Here is a 14701-nt window from a genome sequence, read left to right as displayed (position 1 = left end):
TACCTGTATTGCTGGAGCTGCTTTCTATTTATTGCTGTTTTTAATTTTGTACTGCAGATCAACATCATCCAGAATAGGGCAGGCTACAAATTCAGTCAGTAAATTCAATGAACAATTAACATGGGCGTTAGTTCCTGTCATGATTCCTTTGGATAGTCAAGAGAGGAGCAGGCTGATTCAGAAACCTGTGTGGCGTGGAAGAATCTGCTAGACGCTGGATGTCAGGTCCCATCATACACAAACACTGAGAGCTGCTGACTGGGGTCAGTGGAAGTGGTAGCCAAACCTTGGCCCGCCACACCTCCACAGGAACGGAGTGATTCAAAGCTCCCTAAAAGAGCAAGGAATGAGAACTGCCTCCTAAAAACTGTGCTCAAATCTTCCAGCTGAAAAAATAGGAATAAGTATGACAGTTCCAGCTGTGCAATCCTACCTGAAAGTATTTTCACCTCCCCTTTCCCAAAACCAGTCCATCCTCCAGGAAATAAAAGCCAGACTGCTCACTTGAGGGAATGATATTAAAGGCAAAACTGAAATACTTTGGCCACATAATGAGAAGACAGGACACCCTGGAGAAGATGCTGATGCTAGGGAGAGTGGAAGGCAAAAGGAAGAGGGGCTGACCAAGGGCAAGATGGATAAATGATATTCTAGAGGTGACAGACTCGTCCCTGGGTGGCTCAGGGTGGCAACAACCGACAGGAAGCTCTGGCGTGGGCTGGTCCATGAAGTCACGAAGAGTCGGAAGCAACTGAACGAATGAACAACAACTTCCCCAAAAAGGCATTCCCATTTCCTGAAAGCCCAGAGCAAGATTTCTAGCCTTCCTGGGCACAGCAGACGACCACTTTTAAGACAGGCTTTTTTTTTTCCCAAAGGAGTTTATTAAAAACAAGGTGGTGGAAGAAACAATAGAAAGTCCTTTGCTTGCAGCCCTGAAGGCTCTGGTGAGTGTCCAGCACAAGGGAAAATGAGGAGGCACTGCAAACGGCCTACCAGGGGGGGAAACAGCTCAGCTGCACTCCCAACTCGCCTCCCTTTCCATCCCTGATCGCCCTAGGCGAGCCCACCCACTCTTGACACACCTGAGGCCTGCCCCATCTTCCAGAGAGAAAACCAGCCCCTCCTGCCTTGCCTTGGTGGATTTTTTTCTTTTCCAAATGGGGGGGTTGATGCTTGCAATAAATGCAAAACGTTTCTTAAGGCAGCTGGAGAACTGGTTGCAGATCCGTGGAAGCACCTCCCAAGGAGATTTTTGGGGAGGGGGAGAGTCCAGGACAACCAATTCTTGTGGCTCAAACCTGGCCACTCCCCATTTCAAAAATGAAAAAAAAAAAAAAAAAAAAGACGGATGGTGGGAAGAAAGGAAGGCATCAAGGCTGGAGGGGACCCTTGTCCGGCCTTCTGCCGAGGTTCCGTTTCTGCCTAGGAAGCCCGGCGCTGGCCCCAACGAGCCCAAAAGAGCTGTACGGGACCGGGGGTGGGGGCAGAGAGATGGGGAAGTGCACTATGCAGCACCACAATCACACACACACACACACACACCTACGCAAAAATTTAAGGCAACGGTCCTGTTTGGCTTTGAGGTTCCCGAGGCTTTGTCCAACAGAAAGGGGGTAGGGGGGTGGGGCTGCTGGGGAGCCTGGTGGTACCCTCCCTTCTCCTCTGCTGGAGGGACCACCCTCCTCCCCATCGTGTTCCCTCCTTTAGCAAGGAGAGCGGCAGGTGCGGTTGTCAAAAGGGAAGCTACAGACTACTATGTTGTATATACATGGCCCCACGGCCCTGCCCACGGGGCATCTGGCCACAAAGACGGGGGTCTGCCTCTTCTCCCCCCCTCCACCAGTGGGGTCTCTTTGTGCTCAAGTTACCTGGTGAGAGGAGGGAGTACAGGCCCAAAGGCCAAGTCCACCTGAGCCCTCCCCTCCCTTCCCCAAGCTGATCGTCCACCCTTGGCTTGGAACCGGCCACCAGCTCCTAGGAGTCCTTCAACATACAGATGCGGGCATAGATCTTCAGGGCTGGGCCCAGTTTGATGTTCATGGCACTCATGAGATGGTCCTCCTTCAGCAGCAGTAGCGCCTGCCCATCGATCTCTTGGGCGCGGAACTCCTCGGCGATTTCCTGGCACCCTGCGGGGGGGGACGGACCCCATCAGCTCAAGAGACTCTCCCCCTGCAACTCCCCAAACTGACAAGCCTAAGAAGTGCGGCGGCCCAACCTGGGGGACGGGCAGCTTTCCTGATGTAAAGGAATTTAGAGATGACCAGGGTATGAAAGATTGATGTCAGTCCCTTGAGGGAGGCTAAGTCACCACACAGATTCGAGGAATGTTCCTTTATTGCTATGGGGTATTGTGACAGAATCTTGAAAGCCTGCCAGAGTTTCTCTCTACTTCATCTTATACCTAACAAAACCAAGGTGGGATTATTTTGAGTTCCTTGCGCTTGCTTTAACTTCTGGCATTCTCTAAATTCCTTTATGCCTGAGGCTAGAGGCCACCCCATTCATTGGGGAGGGGGATTCAGGTGAGTGGTGGCCCAACACTGTCCAAGTAGATGGGGCTCCAGGTTCCACCCCTTGGGGGCTTTTCAGTGCCTTGCAGAGGTTGCCCCTCGCTCCAGGGTCCCTCAAGGCAGATCCTTACCGGGCAAGGAGCGGATGAATTCGTAGACGTCCTCCACGTTCCATTTGGTGGGTTCGCTCGGCAAGAAGTGGCGCTCCATCCCCACCAAGTCCCGCACGTGGACATTGGGCGACTCCATGTCTCGCTCACCCTGGCGCCGACGGGAGGCGGACGAGCTGGCCGAAATAGGGGAGAGAGGCTCCTCGTAGCTGGAATTGTCTGAGCAACGGCTGGAGTCCTCTTGCCCGTGGCCAAGCTGGAGAGAGCCGGGCACCGCAATGGGACCAGAACTGGGGGGCAGGGAGGCCGGCGCCTACGGGCCCAAAAAGGGTACAGACCAGGTTGACGCAGTTGACCTCTCACCCATTCTAGCTCAGAATTGCTCCCTCTGGCCAGAAATTATTATCCGAGATATGAGAGCCTTGCTGATCTCTCCAGCTCAGGGAACCCACAACGAGCTACAGCAGAGTGCAAAGTCTTTTATGCAGGTAGTCTAGTTACGACTATTGATCGTTCAAAGTTATGACAGTGCTAAATGAATGTAGTTACGACGGGTCCTCGGAGTTACGCTGTCCCAGCAACCCCGTGTCACACGACTGCGATCTTGGTGCTTGGCAACCCATTCACACTTACGACCAGTTGCTAAGCACCCCACAATCACGTGATCACTATTCGCAACCTTCCCTACCAGCTCCCCTAGAAAGTCAATGGGGAAGTCGGCAAGGAAGGTTTCAAGTTGCTGGGGTAAGTCTCCCCCACCTGTGCACCCTCTCCATCCCCTCTGCGCTTGCACTGTGCTGGCCACTCACACACTCTTCCCCACCTGTGCAGCGCTTCTTGTGCACCCTGGCATGCCCTCCCCACCCTGCGCAGCACCTCTCGCTCACTGCCATGTGCCCTTCCCCAACCCTTGCAGCACCTCGCGCGCACCCTCCCTGACCTGCGCAGCACCTCTCGCTCACTGCCGCACACCCTCCCCAATCCTCCCCCGCACTGCTGCGCACCCCCTCCCTCCCTCCTCCCCCTGGCAGCAGCCAGTTACCTGCCTGCCAGCCCAGGACTTGCAGCTTCCTGCCGGCTTCCCCATTGACTTTGGTGGTGGGAAGCCAGCAGGAAGTTGCCTCGCCTAACGATTGTGGATTCAGTTAACAATGACCACCAGGCCTGCAGGGATTCCTGTTGCTAAGCGACGCAGTCACGCTTTACGTTTGCATCCCTTAGCAATGTAAATTCTGGTCCCAACTGACATCGTAAGTCAAACAATGTACTGTACTGTCTTGGAACGGTTCTGTGATTTACTCCATTAATTCAATATAAATTATACAAAATAATAAAAAATGTAGAATTCAGCCTCCCTTTTTTTATTTTTAGCAACGTGGTACCACACGTGCTTCTATTATCTGCTTCTTTGAGCGTTTCCCTACTCCATCACTATACTCACCCGCTGGGTGTGATTCGGTGTACACACGTGTTTAAAACTATAAGCAACTTGCGTCAGAGACGCTTTATTCTCAGCATCAAAAATCAACATCATCTAATTTGTTGATGCAAATTATTCCCATTTTACAGATGGGGGGAACTGAGGGCTAAGCGTTGCAAGAAAAGAAGACCAAAGAGGAAGGAACAATAATCTTTTTAGAGGGAGGAGAAGGAAGGGACACTACTTCTGAATTTCTCCACAATGTGAAAACAGTTTCTGAAGCCTGAGTGCCTCTGCCCACCTCCCACGAGCCTCACCGTTTTCTTGCTTTCTTTACTGAGTGGTGGAAGGGCTGCCTTGCAGGGCCGGCGTCGGCAGTGCGAAGGCGTGCTCGGTTTCTGAAGCTTGCTGCGGTCTGGATGGAAGAGCCCCACTCGCTTGGTGCAACCCACATTATACCTAGGGGAGAAGACAGAGAGGTTAACATTCTGGTGTGGACAAGGAAGATCAAATGTCCCGTCCAAGCCAGGCTTGATCCTGCTTAGCTTGGAGATCCGGGTGTCCTCGGACAACCATTGGCCAGAAAGATCCACCTCTGCTCTGAATGGTCAAACATTCTTGGCGAGGTGCCCAGGAAAAAAAGGCTGTCCTCCACAGTATTAAACCTAGTTTAGGGTTTACCCTGTGATTATGGACAGTCAGAGGGAGCTCTGGGGCCCAATCTCAGTTAGGCCTTTGGGTTTAGAGATACCTCTTTGCACATGCCATCGAACAGAAGCGTTTGGAACGCTTGAATTTGTACGCGAAGTCAAGGCGGCCGCAGAGCTCGCATTTCAACTTTGGGGGCGACGCCTCATCTTTGGATTCTGCAGAAGAAGAGCAAAGTTTTTCAGTCAAAGCTGCCCAGCTGGGCCAAGGGAAACCCCACGGATGCTGGGGAAATGGGCCTGTTTTCTACAGGTGACAGATCGTGGTTGGAACAGATGTCTTGATCAAGGAAAGGGGGAAGAAAGGAACAGAGAGTGGACCTCAAAGGATGGGATGCCCCGTACCCCAAATTTTAAAAGGCTCAGGAGAACTTTCATCAACCCCAAAACCCATGCACCCTTAAAAATCTTTGAAAGAATTAACAGCCCTGGGGAAAATATAGGTGGATGCAGGGGAAGCTGGGGAACGGGACCTATAGAAAAGAGGTATTTCTTCTCCTGTCTGACCCCAAGCCCCCTGGAGTCATTGAACCCTACTCGGTGTTCTGTGCCTGCTCAGAGTCCCCGTCACCCTTTCCTTTCCCAGGCCACCAGGCCAGACCAACCTTGCAGGTAGGGGTCCTCCATCTCAGAGTCGGTGGTGGTGGTGGTGTCTTGCAGCTGAGGCTTCTCTGCCAAAACAGCCTGAGCATACTTCTTCTTCAGGCTCCCCACCAGCAGCGAGGAGCGACCCACCTGCCCAAGGAATTGCAAGATGGTCATTTAGAGAGCCCCCCCCCAAGAGATTTGGGGCCCCGCAAGAATTGGGGACATGGGAAGAGGTTGAATACTTTCTGTTCCCCACCGAATCAGCCACAGCAGACGAAGGAGCACCTGTCCATCCTTCTGCCCCCAGAAGCAGAACGCAGCTGCCTGCACCCCACCAGGTTCTCCCCCCCTTGGATCCCACCACCCAGGAGGTTCATTCTGCCCCCATCTAGTTTCCCCTGGCCCTCTAAGCCCTCCACCACAAAGCTTTCAGGACAGCATTTGGGTTCCCTTCCTGGCAGAGAGACATACCGGGAACGGCTCAGCCCCTTCCTGGATCACGAACCCCTCGATCAGGTGAGTCAGGATCTGGGGCTTCACAATTGCTTGCGGCAGCTTGTTCTCCCCGTTCTGGGGCGCGGCACTGGGAACGGTGGAGGCAGCACTCCCGTTTCCCGATGTCATTCCGGGACTGCTGGGATCTGGGGGCGTGCGAATGCTGCTGGGGCCTGCCTCTGCCAGGGAGAGCAAGGAGGGGCGGACGTGATGCAGGGTCTGGAGACAAAGGCAGAGGCCCCGGGCGGGCGCAGCGTTCCCGGCCCCTCCCGCCACCCCCTGATTACCATACAGCTGACTCCCCCCCCTCCACCAACACTGAGTCTGACCCACATTGGACAGCCCCTCGCTTGGGTAGGAAGAGGGCAGAGGAGAGCAGCGGCCGAGCTGCACGACCCCGACTGTGTTCACAAGCTCTGGGAGTGCAAAGACACCCCCGCTTTAAATTCGGCCCCCAACACACCAACCCCAAAGGGACCGGGAACTTTAAAGTCACGCCGGCAAGCACAAAGCCAGGCCTACCCGCTCGGGGTTTCTCACGTTCCTGGTTTGGTGAGATCCCAGGAAAGCCGCAGTGACCCAAAGGGACGCAGAGGTCCCATTCTTGCTGGACTCCTTCCCCACTTGGGAGACTTGATGTGGGTGGGTGGGTGGAGGGAAGTAGGAACAGTTTATGGCCTTGCCTCTTAAAAGCTGTCCTTGCAAGCGTTAGGGCTTCCAGCCACCTCAGAAAAGAGTTTTCACGTGTAACGTCGTTCACCAACTTGTGTTTACAAAGTGGACTCATTCAGCAGAGTGCAAGCTCTATTCCCACCACCAACATTAGGGCAAAGCTCTACTCCAGAGACTTCACTATTTTTGATCCTACTAATGTTTCAAAAGGCGCAAACCAGCATGCATCACCGTCCCAAATAACCAAAAGAAGAAAAGCTAATTATAGAATCCTCAGATCCACGCAAGGCTTTTGTTGATCCTAAAACTGGGGTGTGTTTCAGGGAAAATGCAAAACTGAAACAAAATCAGACCACTTTTCCATCCTGCCCCCACATCAAAATTGGCAAGAAGGGGATGGCAAACTGGTCCCCCAAATTTCTGACCGCCAAGGAATGTGTGGAGATCTATTTCACTCCAACCCTGAAGGTTTAAGGCTAATGCCCATCACTCCTTAGCTCCTCAGGATCAGTGTGCAAATTTTGGTATGGCCCAGATGTCAGAAAAGTCCTTTTTGGGTAACAATGTTCTTTCATGGTAGAACTCATGGAAAATTCCAGGATTCAGGACATTATTATGATGGTTATCTCTGTACAAGAAGATACTTTATGACAAACCTGAATGCAATGAGGACTAGAAACTTCAGGAGGCCGTGGTAAGGACACAAACCACAGAAAAGCAGGCCTGTTACTTTTCTGCCTGAGTGTCTAGAATTTTCCTTCCTCAGACTGCTGACTGTTACATTCAGTAAACCGTTTACAAAAAAACAAAAACCAGGGAATGCATTCAATAATACGTAAATAATAAATGAAATAAACCCTTCTAACAAACTGAAGACATTCGGAAGAGCGCAAAAAGAGCTTTGGAAGACGTCCCAAATCTATGTGCAGCTTCTGTGATTATGTTTCTTGTTCAAAATACTACATTTAGGGAGGGGAAAAAATCCGGGATCTGAAAACGGCTTTTGTTATATTCCAAAACACATCGCCACCGTATATTCTTATCTCTTTCTCTCCCCAAAGTGATGCATATGAGTCGAACCCTAGATCTAGATCGATTCACAAAGAATGAAGAATTCTTTGGCTTTGCAAAATATAGTAATGTAACAAAACCTTCCAGGTTTCTGGACCTAATGATGCCCAAAGAGGGATGTTTATACATGCAGAAAATCCCTTTTGTAAAATGGAAAGTGCAACAAGACACATTTGGGCCAAGTCCTCAAAAAAAAAAAAACAAGATTTTTCAAAGAAGGAATCACAACCATATCCACCCTGATCTATGTACCAAAGTTTGGCAGGAAACACAGCGTAACGAACGGGGCCCGTGAGAGCACAATTTGCGAATTAGGAAAGGAAGCCAACCTTTGCTTTTATTTGCAGACGGCAGAGTGAATTGCTCAGGCACGTTTCTATTGCACCAGAGGTCAAAACGGAGATGCTCCTCAAAAAAAAAAAGTCTTTATGTGACGGGCAAAGCCCTTTGCATGCCAAGTCGCCTGGCGACACACGCATGAGAGGTTTCATGACGCACTCTCTCCTGCCCTCCTTTGCAATGCCCCGGAGAACCGGCACTCCCATCTCATGTGCCTCTCTGGCTGCAGCAGGGAACGCATGAAACATTTACAGCAGCAGCTGGGAGGCACAGCAAGGCGTGCTGGGAAGGGCACCGCCAACAAAGGAAGTCCACCTGCCTCGACAGGCCCACAACGTCCAATGCGCCAATGCTCGTCCAACGCTCCTGAAGCAAAGCAGCTCAGCTGGTTGGCTCTCATCCAGGACTTAGCCTGCTTCAATTTCCACAGGAAGAAGGCTCACAGGGACAGCAGGATCCCCAGAGGCCCATCTGCAGGAGGGAGCCTGCTGCACCACTCCACGAGTCTCTGCTCTTGCCCACTGCAACACGCCATGAGTCACCACCGCTCTTGCCTCTTGGCAATCCAGAGGCATGCCCAAACCTACAACTCAAGACAGAAACCAAGTGGGGCACCCAATTATTATCTGTTTTGTACCACCAAAGTAAATCTCCTAGGGGCATCAGTTCATACCTGGTGACCAACTACAATTGGTTTCATCATCATGTGTTGAATAAGCCAAAACTGTCCACAATGGGCTAAACCAGTGTTTTCCAAACTTGGCAGCTTTAAGATGGGTGGACTTCATCTCCCAGAATTCCCCAGCCATTATGGCTGACTGGGGAATTCTGGGAGATGAAGTCCACCCATCTTAAAGTTGCCAAGTTTGGAAAATACCGGGCTTAACCATAAGCCATGGCTGATTTGATCAACCAAAACCAAGCCACGTTACAACTTAACCCAAAGTTGAATCCAGCACCCATTTCCAACACTGAAACATGATGGATAATCACAACGCTTGCTCACCCCTGTCTGCTACAGATTAGATTTTAGCTCCTGCCTTAAAGTAAGAATATGTAGATGTCCAGGATGAAATTTTACGCATTGCAAGCATTTGATTACATGCACATAATTATAAAGAGAAGCAGACTTTCCTTTTACTAGTTCGTAATATATGATTGCTCCCAGTTTTAGTCTAGTGGTTAAGGCAATGGGCTAGAAACCAGGAGTCTGAGAGTTCTAGTCCTGCCTTGGGCATGAAAGCCAGCTGGGTGACCTTGGGCTAGTCCCTCTCTCTCAGCCCAACTCACCTCAGAGGGTGGTGGTTGTTGTGGGGAAAATAGGAGGAGGAAGGAGCATTAGGTACTTTCGCTGCCTTGAGTTATTTATAAAATAATAAAGGTGGGGTAGAAAGAAAAAAAAAAGGTATCAGCAGATCTTTGCTACCTTCAAAACTCTTAACCGCGCAGGACCCCCAACTTCTCTTTGCCATGCTAACAAGCCACCACCTTTGAGAAAGAAGGAAAAAAAAACTTCTTTTAATTTGTTCTTTTAACTACCCGCCAATCAAGCCACCGTGTTTAGAAGGAGGGGGGGTATCCTTGCTCTCCCGCACGGTTGGACAGAGTGCGATTCCTGGCCCGCGGTGTTCCTTGTTTTCAAGTGGGGACAGGGGAACATGGAGGGGCCACGACTGTTCTCCCATTTTAAGACAGTTTAGCAGAACCCAGGAAATGGGGCAGGTGGCTAGTCAGGAAAGTCCCCCCCCCCAGGAAAAAACATTGCAGCAGCAGCAGCTGAGTGCCTAACACACCAGCAAAGCATGAAAGGGGGGGCAGCAGTTGTTGCAGCAGACGTGCCAACAGAGGCAGATTCTGATCCTGCCCAGGGACGACCAGAAGTCTCTGCGCCGGGCACCAGCACGGGGCCAGCATTTCTCCAAGCCACTGGCCAATGCATCAGCCTCAGCACTCCTCCCCGCAGTCCCGGGCATGAGAGCAAGTGGGGGGCTGCCCCGACAGCTGGAAAAACACCCCCCCGGAAGGAGCTGTAATATGGAGAGCCATTTCTGTTCTCCAGACGGATGGAGGATGCTCAGCATCACCGCGCATGCGCGGGCAGGAAAGCAGTGGCACAGAAGCCCTGGCAGGGAAGGGAGGGCAGGAGCTGGTGCGACCCAGTCACAGCACAAAGGGACAAGGCACCGCCCACCCAGCTGTGAGTCTGGAATTAATTTGGCTTTCTTTTCTCATTTTTCTCGTGCCAGTACTTGGGGATTTTTCTTTCCTACCACACGCAAGCGCGCGCACACACCCGTGCTTCTCCCTCTGTGGAAATCCACCAAGGCCAGGCCCTGACCCCTCCAGGTGAGGGCAGAGGATGATTCCCCCCAATCGTGGCCACAATCTGATCGGTCCCTGCCCGCCTACCCGTTGAATTGCCATCTGGGCACACCACAATGCAAATTCGAGGGCCCAGCGGGCATCTCTCTCTACAGGAGCTACGACAGCCTTTGAAAGCCACAGAAATCCATAGTCCCATCATGCCCAGGAGCTCCCTGGGCACGTGGTATTTCCACCAGAAGAATGGGCAAGCCAGCCCCTCCCAAAAGGACCACAGAGGGCATCCACTGCCTCTCTGCAGGAGTCACTGAATTCATCCCTTGTGCCAGGTGACATTTAACCAATTCTCCCATCGCCATCTCTTTGCACATCTGGGAGAGAATGCGCAGGGTCCTGCCTGGGGGGGAGGGCCCCACAGCACACCACGACAGGAACAGATGCAGCCCACCAACTCTTCCTACAAAACCAGCCAAATGTTATTCGGTGGAGCTGAATTTTCTATTGCCGGTGGCCACAAGGCAAAATACAAACTGATTTCAGGAGCAGCCAAGACGCAGGAACGGAAGGGAACCCTGACCACCAGCGACACAAGAAAGGAGTATTTGCAGAGTCATAAAAACAGCCTTCTTTCGAGTCACACAACTTCCTGTAAAGGGAAGTCCTCACACATCACACCCTGAAAATGCCTGGAGGATCTTATCGACTGCACACTTTTGCACAGTCAGCAGGGTCCCAACATTTACCCACAATGGCCAAGTAAAAAGCAGCAACCCAGGCCCAAAGGATGATTTTGAGCCAGTCGCGCCTCCCTCTCGGTCCAACCTCCTTGCAGGCTTCTAAGTAGGCGACCCTAAAATCCTAAGGCGGGTCAGGACAGCTTTATTTTTCCTTTTGTTTAGAGAGAACGTGTGGAGGGCTGCACGATGGGGGGGGGGGACACTCAGTTCTGCCACTGGCACCCCCTTATTCCTCTTCCTGAAACCTCTTCCCCTGCAGCTCATGGAGAAAGGAAAGACGGTCCCGCCCAGGCCTGGAACAGATCCCTTACGGAAGAAGTTTGGAATTCGAGCAAGGTTGGGTGGGCTCTAAAGCCGAGGGGGCTGACCTCTGCCTGAGCAAGAAGGGGGAGAAAGCAGAACAACCATCTGCTCCAAATGGAGCCATTGCCTCTTGCCCCACATGGATGGTTGCACCGTGGTTGGGATCACCCAGCCCAGTAGGGAGACAGACCTGGCCTTGGGAACGGGGAAGGAGCCGGCAGACCATTAAAGGGGGCAGGTTCAGAAAATATCACTGAGGCCTGAAAAGGTTTGAGGAAGATATTCAAAATAACCCCACCTGGATTCTGTTTGGTATAAAACGGAATACAGAGAAAATAGCAGAATCCTGTTATTATACCCCCACCCATCAACAGCATTCCTGGAGTCCTGGCCCTGCCCGTTTCTTAACTTGGCCCCACTCAACGGGTTGACCCACTGAGGACCCAATCTCATTTTAGCCCAGCCTGTGCGCCAGCCCATTGAGGGGGGCCAAGTTAAGAAACGGGCAGGGCCAGGACTCCAGGAATGCTGTTGATGGGTGGGGGGGGTTATAACAACAGAATTGTTTGTTGCAGGCAACCCCGCCATTAACGTCACAGGCTGGGTCAACACAATCATCAGAGAAACATCTGTTCGATTGCTTTGAACATCACAGCTAATGTCAACACAACAGTGTTTTGATAACCCCGATTAGGGTTTGGGCCCGTGTGAACAGTTCCCAGCATCTTCGGCAGAAAGATTTATGGATAGCACAGCCGAGAACACCCCCCCACCCATCCTGCCGGACGCAAGGCAGGGCAGCCCGCAAGCCCCCAACCGAGGACACAATGCCCGCAGAAAGGCATGATGGGAGTTGCAGTCCAAAACATTGGAAGGGGGAGGGGGGAGGGGGAACACGCTTCCAATTTCAAAGGGGGTCAGTGAGCAGAGAAGCCATCTTAAGTTCCGTTCACACACTCACACCCTCTTGCACCCCACAACACAACACAAATGTTATCAGTTATGGGGGTTGTAATCCAAGCTGAGCAAAGGAGGCCCCAGTCCCAGGACACACAACTGCTGTTGGGACGTACAACGGCGTGAATTCATTTCTAAGAAACCCAAGTGACACCGCAAACGAGCTCGTTTCTCCAGGGCAGCGTTCGGCAACCGGGCGCCCTCCAGATGGGTTAGGACTCCAGACCCAGAACTCTCAGATGATGGTTGGCAAGCATGGTTGCTGTAGTCCCAAAGGGGTTGGGGAAAATGATCTGGGCCGATCCCCGATCCGGCCCTGCGGAGGACCCCGCTTTGGGCGTCCTGTCTCACAATCCCAAGCGAAGCCAGAGGTTACCGACGCGGCCCCGAGAGTCCCCCTCGCTCCTCCAATCCCGCGGTTCGCGATCCCGCGATTGGCAACAACGGAGGGCAGCGCCGTCCGCTCGCCGGGTCCGAGCCCTCCGGATCCACGTCAACAGGGGAAGGCGCCGAGCGATCCGGAGACCCTTCCGCCCCGCGGGGAGTCCAACCGGCCCAGCCTCCCCCCGGGAGGGGAGGCGCAGCTGCCGCAGTTCGCGCGCGGGGGGTAGGGCAGCGGGGCCTCTCCGCAAGGGACCCCGGCAGACCCCTCCGAGCCAGGCGAGGCGAGGCAGCCCCTCCTGGGTACCGGTAGGCTACCCCTGACCCTGGGGGCTCCACGGCAGAGCCCGCCGGGCGGCCGGCGCGTCCGTCCCGGAGAACAAAGCCCGCGCGGGCCGGTCGCCCTGCCGCGGCCCCGAAGGCGTGCCCGCCCCGGCCCGGTGCCGCTCACCTGAGTCACCCGCGCCGCCGCGCCGCCGCCCGGCCCCCGAGGCCGCCCCGGCAGAGCCCCATCCGCGCCGGGCGCGCTAGGGCCGGGCTCCGCAGCAGGCCCAGGCAGCAGCAGCAGCCGCCGCCCGCCCGCCACGCAGCATCGGGGGCGGCCGAAGCAGGCGGCGGCGGAGAGCCGGGGGGGGCCGCGCCGCTCCGGGCGCCCTGGGCGCGTCTCCAAGCTGGCCGGCCGTCCGGCGCGCTCCGCTGTGCTGCGGGGCTCCCGCGGGACCGGGGCGCGCTGGCTCGGGCGCAGGGCGCGAACAATGCCGCCCGCCGCGCAGAGGGAGGAGGAGGAGGAGGAGGACGGGGAGGTGCCGGCCCGGCGGCCGCCTCCGCCCCGCCGGCGCTCATTGGCCGCGCCCAGGGCCGCCTCGCCGAGCCCAGCCGGAACGCAGCGCAGCGCCGCCTGCAGCCCCGCGCCGGAGCGGCCCGCGGGACAGCTCTCTCCGCGCGCGGGAGCCCGGCGGCCGGGAAGAGCATCCCCGCGGCTGCCCGGGCTTCGCAGGGACGGCAGCCGGGAGCCCCGCAGCAGGCCCGGACGGCGGGCAGCCCGCGAGGGCGCTCCACAAAGCGCCCGGGCGACGCCGGCGCGGTTGGCGGCGCGTCCCCTCCCGCCCAGCCCGGCGCTCAGCTAGACTACCTCTTGCCAGGGAGGCTCCGCCGCACCGCCCGCCCTCACCTGGCTGCCCTTCCGAAGGCTGCCCCGCCCGCCAAGAACGCTTCACGCCCCCAAGAACCCCCCTCGCCGGGGGTCTTGCCCCGCGCTCCCCCGAACCCTCCGCGAGGCCGTAACCCTTTCCTCGGCCCCGTTTGCGCGTGGAAAGCCGGGTACCCGTTACCGCATCGCGTTGGAGACTGAGATAGGTTTCTTTTCGGCTTAAGAAGAAAAGGAAAACTCACCTATCAGAAATCCTTCTCTATCATCGGCTCGCCTGGAAATCCTGCGGCTCACCCTAGGGGACTCCGCTGGGCTGCCTGCAACGGAGGACCTCCATTGCAATTTTTCTCCCCGGGCGCCTTTCCTGGGGTCCTGGCAAGCTGCTGCGGGGGCCGGGCTTTCTGGAAGCGTGGGGCTGGTTGGATGCTCAGAACAAGACCTAACGCGGGGATTTTATTTTATTTATTTTAATTTTTTTTAAGGTTGGCGGGGGAAATGGCCGCTATTCTTCCTTTGTCCCAGTGGCTTGGCTAATCGTATTAGGCCTGCCAATCACGTTCCGCACTCGCGCCATAAGACAGATGCTTGGCTTTTTGTACACACACGCTCGCCCCCCACCCCAACAAAACCTTTTGTTTTTGCGCTGCATCGAAAGCAAAGAAAAATTCTGGAGTGTCTATAACCCCGGCCCCCAGAGGCTTTAAGTGGGTGGAATAAAAGGGAGAGGGCAGCCGCGTGGAGCCCCAAACGGAGGCCCCCATTTCAAGGCCCCCCCAACTTTCCAAAGCGGTCTTCAAACGTAGCCCCCCCCCCGAATGATGCCCATCCCACATCAGGACTACGAGTCCCAGCATTCCCAGCTAGCACAGCAACAGGGGCTGGAATTGCCCTTTGTTTTAGACCCAGGGTCCACTGTTTCTCCTTTTGGGAGTC

At 54.6% G+C, this 14701-nt stretch overlaps 1 protein-coding gene across 2 annotated transcripts; it reads right to left on the bottom strand.

Annotated features, from left to right (window-relative positions):
• Window positions 1–861: 861 nt before the first annotated feature.
• Window positions 862–13203, bottom strand: LOC134507238 (polyhomeotic-like protein 2). Of its 2 annotated transcripts, XM_063317752.1 has the most exons (7): window positions 13070–13203; window positions 5813–6015; window positions 5359–5488; window positions 4798–4912; window positions 4364–4505; window positions 2648–2939; window positions 862–2132 (listed from the first exon to the last, which is right to left on the bottom strand). In XM_063317752.1, exons 2-7 carry the CDS (start codon window positions 5963–5965, stop codon window positions 1978–1980), a joined length of 987 nt encoding a protein of 328 aa, XP_063173822.1. In that variant the 5' UTR covers window positions 5966–6015; window positions 13070–13203; the 3' UTR covers window positions 862–1977. The 2 variants fall into 2 exon arrangements, with proteins under 2 accessions (XP_063173822.1, XP_063173823.1); XM_063317753.1 differs by lacking the exon at window positions 13070–13203 and having other exon boundaries at window positions 5813–6085.
• Between the last annotated feature and the right edge of the window lie 1498 nt (window positions 13204–14701).

This window comes from Candoia aspera, chromosome 18, assembly GCF_035149785.1.
Source record: "Candoia aspera isolate rCanAsp1 chromosome 18, rCanAsp1.hap2, whole genome shotgun sequence".
NCBI classification, from domain to species: domain Eukaryota; kingdom Metazoa; phylum Chordata; class Lepidosauria; order Squamata; family Boidae; genus Candoia; species Candoia aspera.
This window is presented reverse-complemented; position numbering and strand designations above follow the sequence as displayed.

Coding starts and splice junctions, on each gene's coding strand:
- LOC134507238 (XM_063317752.1), bottom strand. CDS start 5,965: ATGACATCGGGAAACGGGAGTGCTGCCTCCACCGTTCCCAGTGCCGCG. Junction 4,913..5,358: donor GGAGGACCCCTACCTGCAAG/GTTGGTCTGGCC, acceptor CTTCTTCTGCAG/AATCCAAAGATGAGGCGTCG. Junction 2,133..2,647: donor ATTCATCCGCTCCTTGCCCG/GTAAGGATCTGC, acceptor CCCCCCCCGCAG/GGTGCCAGGAAATCGCCGAG.